The sequence below is a fragment of the Passer montanus genome, unplaced genomic scaffold (assembly GCF_014805655.1).
Source record: "Passer montanus isolate IOZ18808 unplaced genomic scaffold, ASM1480565v1 scaffold13, whole genome shotgun sequence".
In the NCBI taxonomy this organism is placed as follows: Eukaryota; Metazoa; Chordata; class Aves; order Passeriformes; family Passeridae; genus Passer; species Passer montanus.
Genome location: NW_024359832.1, coordinates 2444862 through 2461007, shown reverse-complemented (window position 1 = coordinate 2461007; position 16146 = coordinate 2444862). Strand labels below are relative to the sequence as shown.

The window sequence follows — 16146 nt, the reverse complement described above, 5'->3', positions numbered from 1 at the left end:
CTGGAGGGAAAATTAGGCAGAAGCTGACCAATTTGGCAGCTTAGAAAAACATGGGGTTTTTTTCATCTGACAGTTCTGTGTTAGTACCCATTTAGTACCCGTACACTTTAGTAGACATGAGTCTAAACAGAGATTAATAACTACAGATCCGTTTTTCCAAAACACCTGGATTTCCATATACTGGATTTAGGTAAGAAATATCTACAAGGTTTGGATTACCTTATAGTGGTAGTCCACTGCCTTAGTCTAGTCTGGTTTGCTCCAGGGCTGAACCAGAGAGCACTGTGTCTCCTGAGCCAGAGGAGTTGGGATTCTGCTGGAACCAGTGCTGCCAGGGTGCAGGCTGGCATGCCTTCTGGCAGCTGGCATCACTCTGGTGATGATCATAGTATACAGATGTTTGCACTGATCTATATTTTCCATAACCTGATGATAGCACGTGCCTCTGTGGGAGTCCATGCTCATATTCACACTCATCCCACAGTAAAACCAAGGAGCTTTCAGAGAAGTAAATTCCCCTCCAATCTTGACTCCTTCCCTCTTCCAAATACACAGACTCAGTGTTTGGTCCCTGCTTTGCAATGGATGGTAAAAAACACTGCTTGGTTTTTTGCACAGTTCCAGCCCCGTGGTTAACGCAGGGAAGACAAACCTGTATCAGCTGGGCTGCGCTCTCTGGGCTGCCGTAGCGATGGTCGTGCCCGTTGATGGCCAGCACGCGGTCATTCTCCTGCAGCTGCCCATCGCGGGCAGCCATGCCCCCTTCCAGCAAGTTGAAAATAAATACCCCTGGCTCGTCGGCCTTGCGGACCAGCTTTATTCCCAGCTGCTCATCCGGACTGCTCTTGTTCAGCACTACGTGGAAGCTGTCATCCCTGTTGCAGTGAGCATCAAGGGACAGTCCGCTGTTTCGGCACCGGTACCTCTGCTCCCGGAGCACCGTCAGTCGCAGCACGTGGCAGGGCTGCTTGAGGATTGACAGGGCATAGTTGTGAGGCACATTTTTGATGTCCATGCCATTTACCTGGAATAGAGAAGTGTAAATCAGCAGCAGAAAGATGGTCTATTCTGAGTTGGCACTGAGGAGGGCAGATCTATATACACAGATGTCTTCATGTGAAGTGACATGTGCTATTTCAAACTGTGTCACACAGGAGGCCAAGTTTGTGGTGCAGAACAATCTTCCCCGCAAGGAAAGGATGCGCTGCACAGACAGTGTCTGTCCTTTTTCTTCCCCTCTCTCCCTGATAGTCTCCAGACATACATGTTAGTTTTCATCTTTCTTATTGCTCTTTCCCAAGCTTCAATATCCTTTCATATATCTTAGTTTTATTCCACAGGCTTCTGATTTCAAATTGCCTTGCCAGCCTTTCCTTTCACTCCCACTGTTTTCCTGCTGTTTCTTTTCTTCTTTATCACCCAGCTGTTCTAGGTACAGTAAAAAAAAAAAATTCTTCACTAATGAATCTCTAATTATGAAAAAGGAAAGAGCCTCAAGTAGAAGTTTAAATGCCTTGGATATTTACTAACAATTATGATGATTAACCACACCAGAGAATCAGACTTTTCTTTTTTTCCTCAGTGTTTTCCAGGTAAGATTTAATTCAGATGAGAATAAAACTATATAACTACCACTTTTTAAATTTGGCTGAGGAAAAAAAAGAGGAAAAAAGAGTTTCCAGTCAATCCCATAATGTTCATAAGAATGACTAGGCATTGCACTTTATATTGCTAAATGAAAAACAGTTGCAAGATTGTATTTCATCACTGGCTAGAAAATCTGAATCAGACAAGATATTTCCATGTAGCTCTACAATGCACAGGTTGAACCATTTAAATATTAAGAAACATCTCCAAAATGTATGAGAAATACTCCCCAGCATGGACAAAAGGATTTGGCTGGTGTTTGCTTTTGCAGATTTCCTATGTGGGAACAACAGGGCTGTTCTGCTGCAGTCTGGTGGAGAGGGCTGTACTCAGAGAGACACAGCTCAACTAGCTTTAAGTTGCTACCTTGGGTACCACAAACAGCATGAGCTGCACCAGGATGGGGCTGAAATTCACAGGAATCCTTGATAAATCCTGGGCAGCCAGCCATAGCTGCAAGAGCTAGGCTGGGCCCATCCGTGCCACAGTCACAGCTTCATTGTGCAGTTTGGATGTGTCCTGCAGGAACAGCTTTGTCTGTGCGGTGCCATTAACTCTGCTGCTCTGTCCTGGCACCAGGACAAAAGGTTCCCTGAAAAGCATAGCTGGGTGGTGGATGCTTATGCAGCTGCTGCTGGGAAACACCATCCAGAAGCATTTGTATTCACTGCTAGAGTGAGTTATGCCCACATCGTGATCCTGGGAAATCCCTTTGGCCAAGTCTGTCTGACACAAAGCAGAAGGCATGGCACAACCTTGGCATGCCTCAAGTGTCCTCAGCTACCATTGGGGCCAGCAAAAGCTAGGAAATCATAGTGCCTTACAGGTGGTGCTCTGAACTTTTGAATGGCTTTCTGCACGCAACATTGCAAAGCTCATCCTGAGCAACTTCAACCATCTCATTCTTTGTCAAGGTATTTTTATCTTGTACCTCCACAGCACTGTACCTTTAGTATCATGTCTCCAGGTAGCAATCTTCCATCTCTGGCAATGACCCCATCTCGATAAATATGCTGTATAATAATGTGAACCAAAGGGGTCTCACTGCCTCCCACGATCCTAATGGCCAGGTTTTCATGGGGATCGGTACGGCTGATCTTAATGCAGGTGATTTCCCCATCTGGAATCAGGTGATACAACCTGGGAAAACCTGAAAATGCATATTGTAAGGTATTTATTTGACAACACAGCTTTGCTTTGTTGAAACATGCATTGCACAACCTCAAGTACCTGCCAGTTAGTCAAGCTAGGTTTTATGCATGGATGTGATTTATACCAAGTGGGAAAAAAAAGATAGGTAAGCTTGCTAAATGGACTTGAAGGGATCTTGCTGCAATTAATATATTCAAACTTCCTCTTTCCCCCACTAAATACAGCCTTAAACCTTTGATGTAATCCAGACAGATTGAATGTACTTAAGAGTTATACAAGTCAATATTTTAAAGGAATAAAATACATTTTTGGTCACAAGAGACACCTTGGAAGCAGGCCACAATTTCTTGCTGGCCCTAGAACAGATGGGCATAGGCACCTCAACAAACTTCCATCCCTGCTGTGCTGGATTGTAAACTCTACCTCACTGGTAGCATCCCAGGCTGCCCTGCTTTCTCCATTTTTGGTGTCACAGTGGAGGACAGGGCTCTTGTCTTGTGACATCCAAGGAAGCCTTTTATCTATCTTTAGCTACCAGAAAGACAACAAACCAAAGGTTTGGACAAACCAAAGCACACAGTAGTTTCCCTACCAGACCTATGCTCTCCTTTCATCACTGCTTGAACTCCAGGAGGTAGGAATGAGTGGCTCTTACTGTGATGTGTCTATTAAAACCACAGTGTGCTCAAAGTACCTGGAGGGAAAGATCTCTGCTGGCCCTGGCAATCTGGCTGTGGGAGGAGGGACTGATTGTGGCCAGGGGTCCTTTTTGTATTTATAATGCAGTGGATTAGAGTATCATCTTCTAAACCCTATTTTTCAACTGGCATGTCTGATTTCACAGCATGTCACTAATACTTTCTTTCCTTCTCGGTAAATTCAGAATTTTAATCCATATTTAGCAGTGAGCAAAGTTGAAGTAAAAGCAGCAGTGAATTTTCCAGCACAGGCATAGCAGCCTTCAATTATTTTGAATTCCCCAAAGCTGAGAGAAAGCATTTAAACCTTTTGCATGTGAATCCAATGCAGTGGTTATATGACAAACCTATAAGTCAAAAAATTAACTGCTCAAATTTTCTCAATAACCTATTTTATAAATTAAAATACAGTGAGTGTTAATGAAGAGTGGTTAGTGAAAAAATGAAACTTTATAGACCAGAATCTGAGATAAAATAAATATTCACTACCACGAATTAGCAGGCAACAAACCAGCAAGGCACCAAAACCTTTTGAGAGAGGGCAAGGGGAAAGAAAGAGCAGGAAAAAAATATTGAGAAACACCATGTTGCATCCCTTACCACTTCTTTGATCATATGCTCTTCAGGGTGGGAAGCTGTCCTCCTCCACGTCTGTAAAAAGCACCTACCAGTAGCACAGACTTCGACTTTGTGGTTTTATACAGACTTGACAGGCAATAAAAGTCTGTCTAGATAACTACACAGCCTTCACCAACCTAATACTCAACCATTTATTCTTGTAATAGCAGTTTCTGTGTTAATACAGGTTTACTACAGTTTTGCAGGCAACTTTAATGTTTCAGGAATGGAAAGTGCTTCATTTCCCCTATGCTCCTCTATTTTCTAAATGCTATTTGCTCATCTTGTAATTTGCTCAATTCTCTCTAGCCTGAAGGGTGGATTCACATGATCTAAATCCAGGCCTCAAATGCACAGTTTGGTGATCTACTTGCTCTGACTTCCTGTGTAGTGCACAGGCACCCGAAGAGAGTGATTCCCATGCTAAATCACCCCAGAGGTGCCAAATGTTCTCCACTGCTGTGTAAGAAAAGAGGCAATTAAATCTGGCATCTCAGTGAGGTGCTTAAAGTCAGACAATACAAATACTGCTCAAAAATCACCAATTGCCTGATCCTGCATCAGAATAAGCATGCACATTTCACACTCTCAGGGTGGTTATAAGTGTAGTTATGTGTAAAAATACAGATGAAAATCTGGACACCTAGATCTTCCCTGCATGCAAATAAATATACATGCATATATTGAAGATACCAAAACAGACCTATAACAGACGTATTTTAATAACTCACTTCACATCCTAACAAACTATGCTTTTTGACACTGATGTTCATTTTTCCATAGCTCATTCTAAAAACTCTTCTAAAGGAATTATCCAGTTGGATTTCTTGTCCATGGAGAATTGTGGACTGAACAAGCTATTGACACTCTCATGTTATTTCAACCTGTAATTATGCCAGAGCAAAATCAGGGCAATGTGGCAGTGAACAAGACTCTACACTTGTACAAGACTTACCTACATTTTTACATATGTATAAACATAAATAGATTTCTTTGCATTTTGAACAATGCCTTACCCAGTTTGTTAAGACTTGCAGTGGCACTTGGCTGACTTTCAATATGACTTTTTGCAGACTTTTTTAATGTCTAATTTCCTTCTGAAATGTGCAGTCTACAGCAACCCAAATCTTTCCAAGATGGTTTTCTTTTGCCAGTCTGCAAGTCTCTAATGCCACATTTTCATAGCTAGCAGGCTGTAGTGCCTCACTTCCTGTCTTCATTTGATTTGTGTTCTTTATCAAATATACATAATAAACAAGTATTTTATCCTCAAATGGGCTAAGCAACCAAAATAACTCTTCTATGATCCATTAATTTTTGCTCTCTTACTTGAAGTCTTCCCTCTTCTTTTCATCCCAGACATCTACATGGAGACTTGGATTGTTAACAACCTAGACTGTCATAAGTAAAAGGCCAATGCTTATTTTGATAACCTAAAAGTAAGTGTGTCAATCTAAATATATAAAGTACACAAATACACTTTTTTAAATTAAGAAAATTCATAACTACTTTTTCACCAAAAAGTCTGCAAACATTGTGTGCAGTTTGATGAAAACTTACCATGCATATTTCATGATGATGCCATGTCTAGAAAGCAATGTCTTCAAATTTAATTTCTAATGTATAGACCATACCCAGAAAAGCTAGACCCTGCTTCAGCACATGGTTGCATACAATTACTGGGCCTCAGGAGCCCAACTGAAGGAACTCCAACTTAGCTGAAGGCTTGTACCTTTCACACATATATAGGTTCTGTCGTGAGGCTGGAGTACCAATTTTCACAGACTCCATTTTCCAGCCCTTACACTCTTTTAAAAAAATTCTCCATTTTCTTTGGTCAGGTTTTCCAGAGCAGGAAAACCCAGGAGTATTGCATACCTTTCTTTACCATTTTATATTTCCAGTCCTTAAATATTGAAGAGCTGCTGAATCTAGAAAGAAGGAAACTTTCTGTCTTGTTTTTGGTGATTCTTCCAGGTTTTCCCACAGAGTGTTGTGATTTTGTCACGGGGGGTTGTATGGAGGATTCTGAATCTGTCAATATAATAAAATGTCACCTGCATTCAGAAAGATTGCGTGGGCTTTTTTCTCGAGCAGTATTCTCTTAATATTAGTGTGCAATGTTATCAATATTTTCACACATTACTTTATGGTAAACAACACAGGAGAGACCAGCTTTCCACAGAGAATTCATTTATCTGGCACAATGCGGGAGACTGAGTATTCGTTAGTACAGTGGCCATGACAAAGTATTACAAAATTTTAAGTATGCTTACTATTTTTCCCCCCAATTTATAATATTTAATGGCAGTGTTCCTTCAGTGCTCAGGTTTCTGCTGACTTCTGTGTGCATCATGCTCCTTCCAACAGTGCTGCCATGAACGCAGCTTCTGCTTTCATTCCCAGGATTCAGTGTGACAATGTGCAATGTTTGCTCTGACTCTTGAGTCCAGATTAATCAAAGGTCACTGTAAACAAAACTTGTATCTGTTGTTGCAAGTCCTCATTTAGATCAGGCAGCCTGACTAATGTGCCAGCTCACCCCCACAAATAGGACCATCTGCAGCAGCACACATTCATCCTTCCCAGCATCTGGACACCAGAATTTAAATTAAGCTTGTGTAACCCAGTCTTGGAAAATTAATGTGTCTGTAAGTATCACATGCCCTTGTGCTGGTGGGGAACTTTATTCTGCAAGTTTTCCTTCTCAACAGATTTTCATTTATCATGCCATTTCCCCAAAGGTTTGCCATCCTTTTGATTGAATGTCTTCCATTAATTCTCCAGTGATGCTTCTCCAGTGGAGGGGCAGGTAGAAGGTGATTCCAGTTCTAATCTCTCTTCTTGCTCCTGGACATTCCTCTCATCAAAGGAGTCCCAAAAGAACTAAAACGAAACTGTTGCTGGGTTGACTGTGTATCTAAAGGGCTGTGACTTATATACAGCAGACAAATTCATTGGTCTGCAGGAGAGGAAATGCTGCAGAGACAATCTCTTTCTGTGGGAAATTGCCTGGGTCATTGTTCCAGAGTGGAGTACTTTGAACCAGTTCTGTAACAGCTGGTTTGGGAAATCAGAATGGCAGCTGAATCAAATCTGAGAAAAATAGGAACAGGGTGGGATTTCGTGGGGTGCAGCCTTCCTGAGACAGAGGTGGGGCTGCACTGTCTTGTCCTGAGGCTAGATAAAACACTTTTTTTCTGCATACAGAGAGCCTTAATGCCATGAAATGGTTGATACCATCTGTGTTTCACTTACCTTTTTTTCTTCACATACTTTTCCAAACACTGAAGAATTTATATTATCTATCTATCTATCTAATCTATCGATCTATCTATATATTATATATATGTATGTGTATATATATCTCTCAAAAATATAACAGAGTTCACACTGAACAGTACAAGAGGGAAGCCTGTTCTGTGGTTCTGCCATTGCCTGCTGGGGTTGCCTTGGTCTTGACTGCTGCAAAGCAATGCCAGATGGGAGAACTGCATCCACTATGAGACTGCGTTTGACTTGAAAAACATTTGCCATCCTCAAGCAACCCTAAATTAAATTTCTTTTAGAACGGATTGACTGCAACATGAAATCAATGATGTTTTTGAAAGTCAAAAATACATCTCTTTTACTCTAAAACTGTAAGGAAGTTTGGAAGTTTTTTTAATTGTACCTGCAAATTCTTTGCTCCTAAAACATTAGCTGGTTCACAACTTATATTAGTAGATCAGTTTGAGGAAAGAGTGTATGTGTATATATATATATATATATATATATATATATATATATATATACAGTCCTTCTTGGAACTCAATTTAAGGTGTAAAGCCAAACTAAGAGCACAGTGATACAAATAAGCATTGCAAAGCTGGAGCACTCTTTGCTTGGAGATATTTTATCATTTAAGTAGATTGTCAAGGTCATTTACACTAGTAGATCTAGTCAGAAGATATTACATCTTAAATACATCAGTGCCTTAAGCATGTCCCTGTCACCTTCCCTCAGATCTCAGAATGAAACTCTTTCTTTTAAGCTTTCTACACTTCTGCTTCAGACCTGGAAAGCTATTTGTAGTTATAAATGCTGCTAATGAAATTGCCCTCAGATAAATATCACAAGCTTGGTTGACAAATATAGAGACAAATACTTCTTTGCATGGGATTTTACAAATAACAAAGCATTAAAAATGAGAAAATCTTAACAACTCCTTCCCCCTAAATATTTTCTCTTTAGTGTTTGTACTTTTCATTCACCTCTAACTTTTTCTTTGGTTTGGACATCTAACAACTCTCTACTGAAAATGCCACAAAAACAGAGAAACAAAGAAAGCTTGAATCATTTGAATCCAAAATGAACACATATAGCGTTGTTTAAACAAATCAAACCACAGGATATAAACATAAATCGTGAGGTAATCTCTGCAGTTCAGGATGGCTATCAGCTCCAGGTGTAAGATAGCATTAGACTGTAACTATTTCTCTGCTGTAATTATAACAGAAACACACTTGATATTATGCATCATATTTTGCAATGTCCCTGGGTGTCAGTTTTTTCCAAAACCAGTACTAGATTCAGCTTCTAGTTAAGAAGAATTTGAATGTTTTTTCTCCCTCATCAGAAACAATTATTTTGTCTTGTACCCCCACAGTCATATTGCAACTGAGCACTGGCTCAACAAACATAGCAGCTTCAGATTAAATGCACCTACACACCCTTAATGAAGGGTTGCTGAAGGCTAATACATGGTTACTTGATATGGTGTTCATTCTCAGAGCTCCTTTGACCAAAATACAGGCAAACCAGATTAAACAGAGACATGTGAATTAAGATGGGGGTATTCTGAAAACTGGAGTCAGGTGAATTACACATTGAGCTTTGCCAGATGATCTTACCTCTCACTTATCAAGAAGAGGTCATCAGCAAGAAGGGGCTCATATCATTCTGTGAGGCTGGTATAGTCTCAGTTTTATTCTGCTCATGCACTGACTAAAGCTGGTGAGGAAAAGTGGTCACCACAGAGTTGGTGAAATGCTGCCCGATCTCCTGGGGCATTGAGTCATGGCTGAGTTCTTTTCTCAGATGGTCCCAGACACAAACCTATGAAACTTTGGGCAAGGCAGCAGCACATTTCCCAGTGGGTGTGGGGACCTCTGAAGTGAGGAACCACCTGATTCACCTCCACAGGAGTGCCTCCATTCCCAGGAGATTGGCGTGGCAATGGTGAGACAGTCATGCAGGGCTCCCTTTTCTTCAATATGTAAGACTCAGTGAGCACAGGGCAGAGCATACTGCAGCTATCCCCAAAGACTGACCAACAGCTCTGATCAGAAGTCTAGCTGCTGACTGCTCAGAGCAGCTGAGGTTAAAAAAAAAAAAAAAAAACCTAAAAGAAGAAAACATACAGAACTGGAGAAGGAAACCAGCCCCCAGCTGGCAGGATGATGATAACTGCTACAGAAAGAGGTACATTCATTTCCTCCTCCAAGAAGAAACAGAGAAAGCCTTTGAGATGCCATTACACAAAGCACTGTTGCAAAGGACTGAATTGCAATCTTTGTTCAAGTTGTATTTGCATTGCTTCAAGTTACTTGCTTATATTTTTAAAAGATCAATTTCCAGAAATATGTAATCGAAATGCATTCTTTGCAAATGTAATTAATAAAGTAATTTCAGTAGTCAGCTTCCGTGATCTCATACTAATGAGTAACTGCTTATTAAGTAATTATATGCCTACCTGGTTTTTCCAGTGCAGCAGAATACATTTGGAAGTTTACAGGCGTGCTGGTGCAGAGGAATGAAACCACAAGCAGAGCCAAGGAGAGACTGACAATCCTGACACTGTCAGTGGACCCTGCAGTGTTTGCCATTATACATCCCTTACAGAGACAACAATGCTTTTCATTTTCTGGGAATGTAAAGGCCAGTGATATCTCCACACTTTTCTGCTAACTTCTGCTAACATCTGAACTGCACTGGGCTACTGGATAGGTGCTGTTGACATCCAGATTATTTGCACACCCTGGACATGAAGCCAAGATTTCAGTACAACTATTACTAATGTCAGCTATATGTTTAGGTAGAAAGTGGTCTGTACATCATCCTGAAGGGATGTCTTTTGAAAAAATATGAACTTGAGGCAGCGAGAATTTCACTCATTCTAAAAAAAGGCAAGCTTTTCTCACAGTGGATTGAAGAGTTGCTATGGAACGAGAAATCTATCTGCCTGCTCAAACAGAGATATAAACAACTTACTTGTAAAATTTTACTTGGGAAGAAAAGAATATTATTTTAATAATAAAAATTATTTTAAAATATTCTAAAATATAGTAAAATTATTCATTATGTTTCCAGGTCAAGGAGTATATTCCCATCCCTTTTATGGAGAAGGTTCCTGATTTTGAATTACCAGGTTTTATTTTGGCTCTATCAGCAAGTATGTGAAGTAGGAGAGTAAGTACCGAGAACAAAGTAACATAGTGAAACTCTCCTGAAAGAATGAGCAAATAAAGCAGAAGAATATTGAACATGGTTCTCCAATTTACCACTATTCACAATGGCATCACAATGGTGCCTGAAAGTAGCATTTGGCAGCCTTTTGTGCTTATTTTGTGTCTTTTTTCAATGAGAACTTGAATACAGAGCAAAAAGGAATGGGATATTTTATATTCTTAAAGCCTGCATTCTGAACATTTGATCTGGGAAGAGGCATGAGGTGCTGAGGCATCAGGCAAAGGAATAATAAGCTGAGTGAAGACCTTGATTAAGACATTGATTCCCACTCTATCATCACTTCCTCTTGATGCATGAATGCCATTGTTGGTTTCATTCATAATTATGGTCCAAACTGATTAGTAACATTTGCTTATTGCTTTGAGAAGGCCAAATGTTAAGTGTTACTACCTGCCAGACCCCTCATCCCTGACATACATCAGACAAACTTGCCTCTCCCTGCTGTTTAAGAGCAGAGCATTCTTACCTCATCACCTGCCTGGCTGAGGTAATAAAGGAGCCCACAGAAATGCAGAATAATTACAGTACTTCGCACTTCCATACCATCCTCCCACTGGGAATTTCCAGTGCTTCATAAACATTAGCCAAAACTCATTAAGTTCTTCTAAAGTATGATTATTGTGATCCATTTGCTTTAGAAGGACAGGCACATGCCGATGAAGAGGCTTGAACAAAATTACAGAGCAAATCAATGACAGCTCCAGTAATAGATCCCAGATGGCCAGATCCCACATCCCGTGGGCTAGATCCTGGGCTGGCTGTAGCATGCAGGCTGTTACCATAACAGCCCTACATGAGGCCCCAGACACCCCAGCAACATTCTTGCCTGCCAGTCAGTAACATCTTTTGAAAGAAGAAAATAAGGAAAGATTGTGTTTTCTGGTTTGTTTGTTTTAATCACTCACAGCCCACCACAAGAGAGACACGTCAGTCATGGATATCCAGCTCCCACGTGGACAGGGCTCCCTTCCCCATTTTGAGTGATAACACAAGATGAACAGAACATTACCTTCCTCTCCAGCAGCAGAGTTTCCAACACTCTCCCTTTCCCGGTCAGTCTGGTTGGAAACAGCACTTCCACTTTTTGTCCTTCGAAGAACACTGAACGCCTTGTTTATTTTTTTAAAAGATCTGCTTCTTATAGTGGAACGTTCAAAGTGTCGAGCTGCAACAGCAGGGAAAAAACCAAATCAGTACAGTTCAGCAGTTCTGGTGTCGAACCACAGCACTTCTGCAGCCCTCGGCATATGATGGGATGTAACATCAACATCAGGGCTGCCTGTACTTCACCTTTGCCCCCGAGTCCTGCTGATACTTCAAGGCTGCACCCACCTGAATCTGGGTACAATCACCCTACCTCAGTCCCACACCCTCGAATTGCCTCCTTCCTGTCTGTTTTGCCAACCACATGGAGAAATCTCCCGTGAGTGTGGTAGCTTTGGAAAGAATAATCTTCCATCAAGGCAGAATCAACAGCAATTCTGTGAAAAATACATATAAAAGGAAGAAGCACTGCCCTTCCTCAGCTATACATGTCTGACCAAAAAAAGCTGGAAGTCATTAAAACTCTTCTTGAAAAAATCCCCACTACTACTGCCTCAAAACCTGGAAATGCCTCTAAAGCCACCAATGATTGCCAACTGTTTCATGTCAAAAATTTTAAATATTATCAGGTGGGAGGGGTCAAAAGCTCCCATATTCTGACTCGGGTACAGGAATACAAAAGAAAAGTCATAATACTTTCAAAACATGTCACTCTTTTCCATCCTGCTAAAGATGGAAACCTTCATGGCTGTTGCTGTTCTGTCTGTTCCAGCTCTGCATGCTAGCCAAATATTGTAATCTAATAATACAACATTCCCTCAAACCAGACTGTGGCCTCTACACTCAATAAAACTGACAGAATTTATTGAGATTCTGGTGTTCTGCTCTTGCACCCTTCCTTTCCTCACCTCTCCAAACCCTGGCACAACAAAAGGATAATGCTTCTCATTTCCTAGAATATCTTCATCCCTTCATCCATTTTCCCAATATGCAACTGGCAGCACACAAGGTGGGCTTTTTCCATTTCAGCTGCAGAATCCTCAAATACATGCTTTGAACTCACCATTAATACTTCTGACTCTGGCTTTAGCCAGGCCCTGTTTTTCAAACATGACACTCATCAGAGACAGGTGAAGTGTCACAAGGTGAAAGATCAAGGCTAAGTCTCCTGATGCAGCTTGTCCCCTGACTATTGTTATTTCAGCAGGACCAGCTCCTCCAAACTGCACCTTCCCAAGAAGCTGGCAGATGTTCCTCAAGCTCCTAAGGCAATTGTTAGGGTTTGTTTTTTTTTCCCCTGAAAATACTTGGCAAATGTGAAACACATTTCCCAACAAGATTTTGGGTAGTGCCCATGTCTGTGGATGTTATTTGGGCCACCAAGATTTAGTGGAAACACATTACCCAGCTACACCATTTCCCTAGCCCATCACACATAACATTTAATCTTCCAACAGAGCTGACTTACCTAAATAATATTTCTAAATATTTCCAGTTTACATGTGTACAGCTAGTCTATTTTCAGATTGATACTGACCCTGGCCAAGCCATTATTTTTCACCTCAAATCTATTGGGTCACTGAGTGCACAATTTGATAAACCATGAAAAATGAAAGCTTTGACTTCCCCCACCCCTTTTCTTTTTAAATTTTGTTTAAATCCTCCAGTGACATATATTTAACAGAACAATGAATTTGTTGCAAGCTGTGAAGCCATCGTTTTTGGCTCTTACTCCTGTTGCGGTTGCTGCGGTGCAGGTCTCCGGGGCTGCTGCCCAGCTGGCTGTCCTCTGAGGTGGGGCTGAAGGCCGGGTTCACCAGCCCTGGCTCATCTGTCATTAAGGCGATGGCTGCAGCTGCTGAGAGCTCAGGGCCCAGGGCAGCTACTGCTAAGCTGGAGCCACGGTCTGGAGAGCAGTCCTGGGAACGCCTCTTCCGCTCCTTGGTAAGGCCATAGTGGGATGCTCCTTTACATCTAAGGAGAAGGGAGGGAAAGAGAGACATGATAGCAAGTTGTGTTTAAATCATGCGTACTTATGGAAATTCTCTGCTTCCAAGGAATCACATGGAGTACAACCTGTGATGATCATGGTGACCAGTGAAATATGGATTATTATTAACAAGAGGGAAAAAGGCCAGTGTGTGCTTCAAAGGAGGTGAGTTATCACCTTACATGGGAAGAGTACTGCTGGTCAAGTAAAAATAGAGAGCCTGAGCCTTGTGTGTAGTCTTATGTGTATCAATAGTTGCTGTGGATGCAAGAGGACAAGAATAGCAGGTGGCTAATTAAGCCAGAGGCTACAATCTGTATTTTCCAGCTTGCCTCTGATTGACGAAGGAGAGCAGGGTGAGGCCTGATAGCTTCTCTGGGTCTGCTAGTGAAACAAAAGGCACCTTATCCAGTTCTGCCTCCTGAAAAACCCTCCCGGTCACCAACGTGGTCACATGTGGAGCATGGCACTGTGCCTGCAGAGACCAGAGCAAACCATAAGGGGAGGGCTGCAGGTGGGAGCTGAACACCTGGGGGCTGCAGGAATCCAGGCCACATGTGGCGCCTTTACAGACCATTAACTACTTGAACTGATTAATTGTTTTCAAATTCAGCTACAGAGATGAAGTTGCCAACTCTGCTATTCCAGCTCAGCTGAGACACTAAAACAGGCAGGTCATTGTCTTGACAGAGGAAGAGGTGCAAGGGGGGTAGGGGATCCCACTGACCCTGCAGCCTCACTGGAGTCAAGGAGGGACTGTAGAGCTCCCACCAAGGGGCTGGGACCCCATGCCAAGGTCCTTGGGCCAGCCTGGGACTTCATCAGCTTGGGGACCTCAAGGTAGGTTCTAAACTTCTTCTGGGGGAAAATCCTCTGTTTCTAGTGGAGAAACACATGTTCTCAAAAGAGCTCAAGATACAGCATTATAAGGGGCAAGTTACAAGCCTGCTTTGAAACACACTTAGTAATGCTTCCAAATATCTGTTCTAGATTCATCCTAGACAACAAAGGCAGGACCATGCATGGCATTTCTTTTTTAAGACTCATGAAAGAAAGTCACTTGAATAAAATTAAAGGTCACTGTAGTCTTCATGAGTCAGTATTCAATTAAAGCTATAAAACAACTGAAAAGACAGTGACCAAGGACACAGCACCTGTGAATTCACCAGCACCACTTCTGCCCAGTGCTACCCACTAGAACCACATTCAGTGCATCAAAAAAAAAATAAATTGCTTTTAATCATAATCTAATGAGCTTGGCCTACTTTCAGTTACTATTATCCCTTTCTTCATGGTGAAGGCTAACTGATGACTTTCATGAAAGTGCCCTGTAGGACAAACTCACAGAAATAGCTGCAGAAACCCTTAGGGATAGAAAGCTCTTTGTAATATATGGCATGCACAAATGGCAATGCATAATACATACAGTACGCAATGCTAGTGGGTTAAGTGTCACAAAAAGAAGTAGCACACTGAACAGAAGACTTGGAAGAGAAATTATTATGGAAACAGTTCCTGAGACAGAAAGAGGAAATGTCATCAAGCTCTCTGTATCAGCTTTGGAGTAGCAGTTTAATTTCTATCATGACTTTTAATGAGACAATTGAATTAGAACCTTTTTTTGGCACTAGATTATGGTTTACCATAATTTACTTCATCCTGCTTCTGACAACTTTTATCCTAAAGAGGGGAAAAATACCCAAACCAAACTCTATCATATTGATGCAACTGTGTAAGTGTTATGTATATGCTTTAAGGCTTGGATAGGAATGGCTGTAACGGAAGTTATTTCTGAAACTTTCCACAAGCAAAATGAAGCATCTCAGAAGAAAATACTCTTATGGAAGAGAAGATCGGTCAACTGCTTCAAAAGACCAATGAATAGCTATTTCAGGCACCCATTTCTGAAACTTTCCACAAGCAAAATGAAGCATCTCAGAAGAAAATACTCTCATGGAAGAGAAGATGGGTCAACTGCTTCAAAAGACCATGAATAGCTATTTCAGGCACCCACTGCAAGGCAAGACTGCAAGAGTAGTCATGTAAAGAAAGGAAGAGCTCTCCTGCCTCCATTGCAGCAGGTATTTTTCTTTCTTTCCAGATTTTCTCACTCCCCCAGAACCCTAAACTATAGCAGGATGCTCTCCTTTAGATTTCATGGGAAGCAGAAGCACAAAGGCCTTTTCCTCTTGCTACTCATCTAAACACCTTCATCACAGTGTTTTGGATACCCATCCTTGACATCTCTCTCTTGCAGTAAAGTCACATTTGCTAATCCAGCCCATGAACGCTTGACAAAATAGCTTTAAAATAGTCTAAAAACCCAACACGGAGAAGTGGCTTTGGGGAGAACTGTTTGCTGTTATCAGAAGACAGTCTCTGCTTTACAACAATCTTGCAAAGATTCAGAATGTGATAAGAGATATTCCCACTCCTGTTCATTTTATTTCTTTTGGCCGTGTTTTTCCCGTGTCAGTAAAGTTTCGG

General features: G+C 41.4%; 1 protein-coding gene across 5 annotated transcripts in view; it reads right to left on the bottom strand.

Annotated features, from left to right (window-relative positions):
• LNX1 (ligand of numb-protein X 1) overlaps positions 1 to 16146 on the bottom strand; it is a 123440-nt gene that overhangs the window by 21158 nt on the left and 86136 nt on the right. For 3 of the 5 annotated variants that reach the window (XM_039698835.1, XM_039698831.1, XM_039698834.1), the window contains 5 exons: positions 13402 to 13643; positions 11635 to 11790; positions 5994 to 6149; positions 2595 to 2797; positions 653 to 1024 (listed from right to left, as the gene is read on the bottom strand). In XM_039698835.1, coding sequence (XP_039554769.1) covers positions 653 to 1024; positions 2595 to 2797; positions 5994 to 6149; positions 11635 to 11790; positions 13402 to 13643 — 1129 coding nt within the window. The remainder of the gene's footprint in view (positions 1 to 652; positions 1025 to 2594; positions 2798 to 5993; positions 6150 to 11634; positions 11791 to 13401; positions 13644 to 16146) is intronic. The other 2 variants (XM_039698833.1, XM_039698836.1) reach the window with 1 other exon arrangement.